The sequence below is a fragment of the Pongo abelii genome, chromosome 8 (assembly GCF_028885655.2).
Source record: "Pongo abelii isolate AG06213 chromosome 8, NHGRI_mPonAbe1-v2.0_pri, whole genome shotgun sequence".
NCBI classification, from domain to species: Eukaryota; Metazoa; Chordata; class Mammalia; order Primates; family Hominidae; genus Pongo; species Pongo abelii.
Genome location: NC_071993.2, coordinates 104,643,423 through 104,653,605, shown reverse-complemented (window position 1 = coordinate 104,653,605; position 10,183 = coordinate 104,643,423). Strand labels below are relative to the sequence as shown.

The following is a 10,183-nucleotide window of genomic DNA, read 5'->3' as shown; positions in this document are numbered from 1 at the left end:
ACCCTGGGCCAGGAATGCAGCCCCGCCCAGCTCCCGCGCCAGCAAAACCGCGCTGGCCCTGGGGACTGACGTCAATGAAGGGGGCGCCTCCGGCGCCGCGCGAGGGCGGAGAGGGCGGTGGGCAGGGCCCGGGCAGACACGCCCCCTCACCGCCGCTCCGCCACCGATTAGGTTCGAGGAAGCTTCGCACTCGGCTTTCGAGGCCCTCGGAGGCGGGGGGCGGGGATGGACACGCCCCCTCCCTGTCTCCCGCCGATGATTGGCGCACGGAACTCCGCCTTGGGTTTGGAAGGCTCGCCTGGGAGCTCACACCCGACTCGGGCCGAGGATTGGCTGTTCCGGGGCTAGGGAGCGCTTTCTCCCGGGAACCGCGGCTGTGACCCAAGTGGCCCGGACCACTTTGGGGCTGCGTGCGGCCTGCCTGGAGCAACCAGGTACGTAGGTCGGCGGCCCAGCCCGGCGCTGCGGTGGGAGCCGGAGGGTGACAGTCAGAGCCGGGGTGCCAGCGGGACGCGACCGCCAGATCCACTTAGGGCCCCGTCGTTCTGCGAAGCGGCCACGTCTGGGCCCCGGGGACTCCTCGTGCTGCAGATGTCGCCTCAGGACCTCGGCCAGGATACCCTCTGCCATGCTCTTGTGCTGCCCGTGATCACCGACTGGCCCTTGTAAGCACCTTCGCAGCAGGAAGCCCAGAGCTGCGCCCGCCCTTTCTGAAGGCTGTGGAAGAGGTTGGAGTGGGCGCATCTTAGCTTGCCCCATCCCCATTTGAGGTCTGTCGGAGCTGCCCTTCAGCGTGGTGAGTACCTGCTCCAGTTCTCCACTGGGCAGTGGAGTGCAGAGGGCACAGAGGCTACTAGGCTTGGAGTCCTGACTTTGGATCCCTGCTCCTTCCACAATCTACAGAAGCAGATAGCCTCCGAAAGGCTTCTGGGCCCGACCTTCCCCAGAAGACCTCCTCAGCCATCTGGCAGGAACAAAAATAACAGTGGCTTGAGAGCCCAGGTGCTGGGGTCAGACTGCCTGGGTTCATGTCCCAGCTTCCATCACCTGCCAGCTGTGTGACTTTGGGTGTAGCTTTCTCATCTGTAAAATGGGTGTAACAATAGTGTCACCTCAAGTGAGGAGGAAAGAAAGCACCCATCTGAACGTGCTCTGTTCTGTGCTTGACGCTGAACAAGCTGTCTCTATGATTTTAATCATAAAGCTATGATTTAAAAGTACACAGATTTGTTGATGGCTGTGATGATGAAAATGACAATGATTCTATAGCCCCTGGTAGTCAAACAGCCTTTCCCTTCCTCATTTATTCATTCAACCAGCATACGTAGAATGTCTGTGGTATAACAGGTACTAGAAGGAATGCCGTCACAAACTTCATCTCCCTTCTCCTGTTAAGGGTTATTTATTCTCACCATTTATTTTAAAAAGCTTATTTAAAATTTTGTAGAGGCAGTCTTGCTATGTTGACCAGGCTGGTCTCGAACACCTGGGCTCAAGCAATGCTCCCACCTCAGCCTCCCAAAGTGCTGGGATTACAGGCATGAGCCACCAGGCCCGACCTTATACTCACTATTTTGATGACGAGCAACTTGTGGCAGGGGAAACTGAGACTTATCCAAGGTCACCCAGTTAGCAGCACAGCCAGAATTCAGGGTTCTAGAAATCTTGAAAGGGTTATCCCTAGATCTAGTAGCAGTTTATTTCCAGGTCATATATGAGAACTGGTCTGGGGAAAGGGCCCAGTTCCTTTCTCCACATCCAGGGGCATGGATTTCGAGGCCAATGTATATCCAGTTCTCTAGGCATACCTCCCTGAGGCTAGGCCCTGCTGGTGGGGAAGCCCACACAGCCATTTGAACTGGGCTTCCCATTTGAGGAGCCACAGATTTTGGCTGCTGTCCAGTGGCATGTCTGTATAGGATAGCAGGCCAGGGCCCCAAGTGTTGATTCAGGCCTTGGGCCAGCGCCTCCAGTAAGTTTTCTAAGAGCCCCTAGGCCCCTGATTACAGAGATTATTGCTATCACCTAGGTTATTGGAAGAGGTCCTCCTCCTGCATGAGGACCTAGGAGTTGCCAGCTCACCCAAATGTGTTCTGCCTTTCATGGTTACCTGTGCCTCCCTGGGACTACAGTGAGATACTCTCCTAGAATAGCTGTCTGAACTGAACTTTGTATATTGCAAAGAGTGCTCAATTGCGCACCATATTTATATATTGCAAGTTCATTGCATGGTGAGTCACTTTTTAGATATATTTCTTTGTTAGGGTTCCACAGTTCTTCACTTATTGCCTGTTTCAAAACAAGTTGAACTTTGTCATTTTCAACGTTTGGTATTTCCTTTGGGGTTCACTTTCAAACTAGTTTGTGTCAAATTGAAGTAGTTTGCAATTGGTCTTTACTCGTTTGTACACAGACCCACACTTACCTTCTTTTATGTCAGCTCTGAAATGAAAGGTCCATTTGTAATCTTTTAATAGCCCCATGGTTTCATTTTCTAGTTTTCAAAAGTACTATTGTTCAAGTATACACTGACTTTTCCTGGACTAAGGTCTTCTCCAGGAAATTGGAGGGAAAATAACTATTGAACACATTGAATGAGACAGGAAAAGTTTCTTTTGATAATAAAAGTGTTCTGATTCACCATTTCATCAGTTTTCCCAAAACTTACCATCTAATCCTACCTGGAATCAGCCTAGTTTTATTCCCAGCCTCACTCTGCTGTCTGAATCCCAGAATAAGAGGCAGAGCCAAGAGTGAGGGGCTTGGCCGGTCACGGTGGCTCACGCCTATAATCCCAACACTCTGGGAGGATGAGGTGGGTGGATCACTTGAGGTCAGGAGTTCAAGACCAGCCTGGCCAACATGGTGAAACCTTGTCTCTACTAAAAATACAAAAATTAGTCGGGCGTGGTGGTGGGCACCTGTAATCCCAGCTACTTGGGAGGTTGTTGAGGCAAGAAAATTGCTTGAACCTTGGAGGCAGAGGTTGCAGTGAGCTGAGATTGCGCCACTGCACTCTAGAGTGGCTGACAGAGTGAGACTCTGCCTCAAAAAAAAATACTAAAAAATAAAAAAAATTTAAAAAAAAAAAGAGTGAGGGGCCCCAAAATATGGAGGTGCTAAGCCCTCCCCAAGGTTCATGGAGGATTGAGGCTGGAGGCTCAGACTCTCCCTGAGGGTTTCTTGGTATGTTTGTGACACACAGCTCGCAGTTCACTGAAGCTGTGGAGTCAAAGCCTTGCCGTCCTGGGAGAGGTTGCTGGGAAGTCAGACTCCAAGCCATTTCCTCCCCGAGGCAGCTGCTGCTACATGATCCTTATTGCCCTTCTTTCCCTGGGGAGGTGAGGCCGGATATCACCCTTTCTCCTACCACCCCAGACCAGCCTAGGCGTCTGCCCCGGGCTTGGTCATAGCCAGCTGAGGTCACTAGGGAGCTTTAGAGCTGTGAGTTCTGTTTTCTACCAGATCCTAACCCCAGGGCCCACTGCAGCAAAACAACAGAGTAGGGAGGAGAAAGGGAGCTAGTGGCTGGGGAATTTCCTAGCACCCAGTTAGCCAGATCTGTCCACACATGTTGCCCCTAGGCTTTGGCAGACAAGTAGCTCCATTCCTCTTTCTGTACAGACTTACCCGCGGGTGGAATTGTTGACTCCCAGCACTGGTACAGGCCCTCAGAAACCAACTGCATCAAGCTGTTCTTATAGCAGTAACAGGGAAACTGACCCACAGAGGGGATGTGAATTGCCTGAGGCTTTTCAGCCAGTGAGTGGCAGAAGTAGGGCTTGAACCCACTCCTCTGACTCATAAGCCGGGGCTCTGTGCACTGGGCTGGGTTGCAGTTCTTGATTTCTTCTGTGGAAGCTGGGCTCTTCCTCTTTAGAGTGCTACGGCTCGAGGCTGGTCTAACTGTCACCCAGGAAAGAGCCCTGACCCTAGAGAACAGACTAACGAAATTCCACAGCTCCACCCCTGCCTCCACCAGGTGGGATAATTCATTGTCCTTCCCTTTCCATTGGCAGGATTTCCCCTTCATGAATTAGGTGGGAATAGGAAAGCATTCTTCATAGAAACGTGAAGTGTTCTTTAAGCTACCTGGCTGTGAAGCCAGCTCGGCGGTTTAAAAGCATGGGCTGACCGGGCGCAGTGGCTCACGCCTGTAATCGCAACACTTTGGGAGGCCAAGGCGGGTGGATAACCTGAGGTCAGGAGTTCAAGACCAGCCTGACCAACATGGTGAAACCCCGTCTTTACTAAAAATACAAAAAATTAGTCAGGAGTGGTGGGGGATGCCTGTAATCCCAACTATTCGGGAGGCTGAGGGAGGAGAATCGCTTGAACTCGGGAGGTGGAGGCTGCAGTGAGCTGAGATTGCAACACTGCACTCCAACCTGGGCAACAAGAGCAAAACTTGCTCTCAAAAAAAAATAAATAAATAAAAATAAAAGCATGGGCTGCAGTCATTTGAACCACCTCTGGCCTCGGCTAAGCCACTGGTACTCATATTTGCATCTTAGCTTCCCTTTACTTCCCTGTGAAATGGGGTAAGAGTCCCTAACTCCTAGAATTGTTTGTTTGTTTTTTTTGAGATGGAGTCTAGCTCTGTCGCCCAGGTTGGAGTGCAGTGGCACGATCTTGGCTCACTGCAATCTCCGCCTCCCGGGTTCATGCCATTCTCCTGCCTCAGCCTCCCAAGTAGCTGGGACTACAGGTGCCCGCCACCACGCCCGGCTAATTTTTTATATTTTTAGTAGAGACAGGATTTCACCGTGTTAGCCGGGATGGTCTCGATCTCCTGACCTCGTGATCCGCCCGCCTCGGCCTCCCAAAGTGCTGGGATTACAGGCTTGAGCCACCACGCCCGGCCTCCTAGAATTGTTTTGAGGATTAAAGGATATCATACATATTGCCTGATCCAGAGTAAATATCCCATAGTTAGCTTTTATTTCTCTTTATCAGCCTAAAAGTGTTACTTGGTGACTGTTGTCTTCTTGTCACAGTGTGTTTATGTCATCCAGCTCTGGGGGCTTAATTACCACATAAGCCCCCAGCTCTGGGGGCTTAATTACCACATAGATTAGGTTTTAACTGGATTTTCATAATAGCACCCAAGGAGGGGCAGATTTTTAAATTCCATTTTCCAGATAAAAAGTACAATTTTCATGATGTTAACTCATCTGGAAGTCTTCTGCAGCTTTATTTTAGTTGTTAAATCTTTTGAAAACAGGGTGGAGTTTTTATGATAGAAGGCCTAGAAACTGGGACAGAGTGAGCATAGAAATGATTGGAATAATGAGGGTGACTATTGAGGTGAGGAGCGGGGAAGGCCAGGGCAAGGGAGGGAGTCATATTTTGGGAGTATGAGTGGGGCGGAGACAATTCAAACTCTTACAGAGAACAAAAGGCAGGTTAGGGGAAGGGATGCTTCTGCAAGTGGGTTGATAGGAAATTGGAAAAGCTTTTATATATAAGCTTTTGTACTGTTTGCCTCTTTGATGAGCATATAAATATTTTACTGTTCCTTTTCCCCCTTTGGAAGCTGGCTGCTGTTGACAGCTGTCTCTGTAGCTGGCTGTGGAATGAGGTCTGACTCAGGCAGCCAGGCCCTGGGGAAGCAGCAGGACCTGCTCCTCCTCTCCCCAACAGGCCTGGGGCTGGGAGAGAGGGGTGGGAGCACAGGCCTGTCATCAGCTGGCTGTGCCACACAGCTTGGAGGAAAGGAGGGTTCACCTGTATCCCTGACCCAGGTACAAAGGTCACAGAGGCCAAAAGAGGAGGATTTGCGTTTATAAATTCCTCAGTATCCATGGAGGGTGGTTCCAGGCTCCTCCGTGGGATGCTTAAGTCACTTACATAAAATGCCATGTTTGCCTATAGACTGCACACATCCTCCTGCGTGCTTTAAATAATCTCTAAGGTACTTATAATACCTAATACAATGTGAATGCTCTGTAGTTACAATGTATCCATTTTTTATTTGTATTTTTTAATTGTTGTATCATTGTATTCTTTAAGACGGAGTTTTGCTCTTGTTGCCCAGGCTGGAGTGCAATGGCAGGATCTCTGCTTACCGCAACCTCTGCCTCCTGGGTTCAAGTGATTCTCCTGCCTCAGCCTCCCCGAGTAGCTGGGATTACAGGCATGCGCCACCATGCCCGGCTAATTTTGTATTTTTAGTAGAGACAGGGTTTCTCAATGTTGGTCAGGCTGGTGTTGAACTCCCGACCTCAGGTGTTCCGCCCGCCTCACCTCCCAAAGCGCTGGGAGTACAGGTGTGAGCCACCACGCCCAGCCATATCATTGTATTCTTAAATTTTTTATTTATTCAAGGTTGGTTGAATCCCTGGATGTAGAACCCACAGATGCTGAGGGCCAACTATAGCTCTTATTGGGTAACTGATATACTGGGCTCATTTATCCTTACTATAACCCTAAGAAGTGGGTAATCTTATCCCCATTTGACAGTTAAGGAAACAGGCTCAGAGAGGAGGTTGGGTAACTTGCTTAAGGTGTCAGAGTTGGGACTCGAAACCTGTTCTATGTAATGCCAGTCTTCCCTTGTTTCCAGGCTGTGCTGGAGACAAGGATGTGATGGGTAAGCTTCTTAGGCCTTTATTATTCAAAGTGAACTATCTAGAATCAAGGGAGATCCTTTAATTTTCACTTCCTGGATATGATGGGAGACATTGACACAGAGCCTAACTTGTATTGAACTTTCTTATAAATTTCAGCCTCTGCCCTTGACAATATATTCTAACCCTTGTAGCCTCCTCTTCTGCCTCCACCTCTCGCTCATTAGGTCCACTGGACTGTGGTTAGATCTGATTGGCTCATTTCATACTATGTTTGCTAAATTATATGGATTTGGTTCATCCCCAAGGTCTTGAAGATAGGAGGTGGGATGATGTCTCAATTTTCTAGATTGAAAACGCTGACCACTATTCTATATACTTTGTCTTCCTTCAATCTTCAAATTAATCCTACAAAGTAGGTAGTAGTACCAGGTGATAATTTGACACGGGAGGCAGCTGAGGTAGGGGACATGCCCAGCCAGTAAGTGGTGGAGGCGGTAGAAGTGGGATTCCAACTTGGGTAGCCCAGCTCCACAACTCCTCTCTTACCTGTGTGCTACGGCACCTGGGCCTTAGCATCAGAGAGGCCTGGGTTCTCATCCTAGTTGCATAACCATGGATGACTTAACCTTTCCTCAGATTCCTCATCTGTGAGATGAGGAGGATAAAAATACCTATCTTACAGGGCTGTTGTGCTTGTTACATCTCATTGATACTATGTGAAACAAGCTCTTACAGGTGCCTGGTATAAGTACTCAACACAGTTGAGCTGCTACTGGGCATCCTGGTGTCTGCATGGAATTTACAGCTAGACAGACCTGGGTTCAACTGCTGGCTCTGCATGTGCACGTGGCTTTGTGACACTGGCAAGTCATTTAACCTCTCTGAGTTGCACTTCTTCATCAGTAAAATGAGGATAAACAATAATTCTTACCTCACAGGTTGCTGTTAATCCTAAATGAGATAATATGGGGGTCTGACACATAAGTGCTTAAGTGATTTTAAGGCAAGAGACTTCCTCCAGTTTAGCTCCTGGAGAATGGAAACATCAGAAGCCCTAGGATCAGCCAGGACCCCCAGGTCTGGGAAGGACCAGCTGAGTTGCTGATGTCTCCATGCTTTGCATCCTCAGAGCATCCACAATGGGTACCCCAGCCTCAGTGGTCAGTGAGCCACCCCCTTGGCAGGCCCCGACTGAGGCCCGGGGCCGCAAGCAGGCCTCAGCCAACATCTTCCAGGACGCCGAGCTGCTGCAGATCCAAGGCCTGTTTCAACGCAGCGGGGACCAGCTGGCCGAGGAACGGGCACAGATCATCTGGGAATGTGCAGGGGACCACCATGTGGCTGAGGCCCTCAAGAGGCTGCGCAGGAAGAGGCCCCCAAGGCAGAAACCCCTGGGCCACTCGCTACACCACTGCAGCCGCCTCAGGTAGGTTCCTAGAACTGGATGGCTGAGGGAAGAGCACCAATGCCTGTTCCACCACTGCGTGGCTGTGTGGCCTGGAGCTAGTTACTTGGCCTCACTGTAAAGTGCCTGCCTACCACTGGGGTGGTTATAAGGTCTACACAGTGTCACCACTTGGTTACACTTAAAGGATTGCTGTTGGTGGGTGTGGTGGCTCATCCCTGTAATCCCAGCACTTTGGGAGGCCGAGGCAGGCAGATCACTAGGTCAGGAGTTTGAGACCAGCCTGACCAACATGGTGAAACCCTGTCTCTACTAAAATTACAAAAATTAGCTGGGTGTGGTGGCACGCACCTGTAATCCCAGCTACTCAGGAGGGTGAGGCAGGAGAGTCACTTGAATCTGGGAGGTGGAGGTTGCAGTGAGCCGAGAAGGCGCCACCGCACTCCAGCCAGCCTGGGTGACAGAGCAAGACTCTGTCTCAAAAAAAAAAAAAAAAGATTGCTGTTACTTTTGGAGTCATATACAACCCCGTGAACTCCCATGGAAAGAGATGCTTGAGTCCTAGTAGCACCACCTCATTCTGCTGTTATTCTCAGCTTACCAGCCTGGGCAACATGGCGAGATCCTATCTCTGAAAACATACACACACACACACACAAAACAAAACCAAAAAAAAAAAAAAAACAAAGAAAAATTAGCCAGGCATGGTGGCCTGCACCTGCAGTCCCAGCTACTCCACGGGCTGAGGTAGGAGGATCACCTGAGGCCAGGAGTTTGAGGCTGCAGTAAGCTATGATCCTGTCACTGCACTCCAGCCTGAGTGACAGAGTGAGATTCTCTTTTTTTTTTTTTTTTTAAAGAGCCTAATTAAAATCTTGGCTGGGGGATTACAGAGAATATAGCCTAGGAATGTACTGTCGAGGCATTATTGGTTAAAAATTGTTGAAAAACTTTTACCTTGAGATCTCTCCCGTCTCCCTAGTTGGCCACTTCTTTGCCTAGGCCACTGCCAGCCCAGGAACAGTGAACCCAAAGGGATGGAGCTGAACCACTTGGCCTCAACCAATCACTACGGGTGATGCTCTGGGCTTCATCTCTCTGCTGCCTTCTCTGGGGCCCACAATCAGAACATCAGACCTAAACAGGCCTTTGGAGGTCATCAGGTCCTGAGATGGCAAGTCAGTGTCATAGCTTGTATTTAACTCCAGTTGATTAGTAGTCACTAATTATCAAACCAGTTTAATAGCATGACTAATTAATGACATCTGCCATGAGTACAGGATGAGGATGAAGAAATGTTGAGTTTTGCACAACCTGGTCTGGTCCAACCCTTTCTACTGCAGAGAAATCTGTAAATTTTGTCTAGTCAGACAGTTCTCAGAGGGGGAAAGACCAGACCAGAGCCCCGGTCTCATTTTGCTCCAAATCATATGTTTTATGGTCCACCATGACAAAATCTCTTGAAGTCCCCATTCAATTCTCCCTATTGATGTTGGCTAATCATACACTTGTTCTCTGCAGAATCCTGGAGCCCCACTCTCCACTGGCCGACCCACAGAGTGCCACGGAGACAGCCTCCACTGAGCAGTATCTGCACTCTAGGAGGAAAAGTGCCAGGATCCGCCGGAACTGGAAGAAGCCAGGACCCACAAGCTACCTCCACCAGATCAGACACTGATCCAGGGAAAGAGCCAGGAATGGCAGTGTCTTCCCTCTTGCCAAAGGGCCTAGGGAGGTGAAGGAAGAGAGACTTTAGGCAAGCAGCCCAAAGGGGTAAATGAAAGCAAGAGGCCACTGCCACTGGCCTGCTCCATTCAGAACAAGACTGGATGCTTCTGTTGAGCTCTCCATTATGTGGGACCCATTCCTCACCAAAATGAGGAGAGACAGTGACTGTTCCTGCCACAGTCCTTCCCAATCTAACACTATTCCTGGGCTGCATGATATTCCCCTGGGAGCCAAGTGACAGGCACTCAGATGCAGCATTTCACCACTCATGCTACTAATCTACCTGCTACTACTGTAAACCATGGTTCCAGCAGCCTTTTCCACACCCCCACACCATCAGGATAGCACAGGGAAACTGTGGTTTAAGTGGCAAATAAAAACATTTGCATCAAGAGCTGTGTGAGTCTGTCACAGAAGGGGAGGACCTGAAACAGAGTGGGAGGGGCAAGAGTGTCCCCAGGAAGGAAAAATCAGGGCT

At 49.7% G+C, this 10,183-nt stretch overlaps 1 protein-coding gene across 2 annotated transcripts; it reads left to right on the top strand.

Moving 5' to 3' along the window:
- Window positions 1-276: 276 nt before the first annotated feature.
- AVPI1 (arginine vasopressin induced 1) lies at window positions 277-10,097 on the top strand. Of its 2 annotated transcripts, none has more exons than XM_063727121.1 (3): window positions 277-434; window positions 7,702-7,998; window positions 9,499-10,097. In XM_063727121.1, exons 2-3 carry the CDS (start codon window positions 7,712-7,714, stop codon window positions 9,653-9,655), a joined length of 444 nt encoding a protein of 147 aa, XP_063583191.1. In that variant the 5' UTR covers window positions 277-434; window positions 7,702-7,711; the 3' UTR covers window positions 9,656-10,097.
- Window positions 10,098-10,183: the final 86 nt, after the last annotated feature.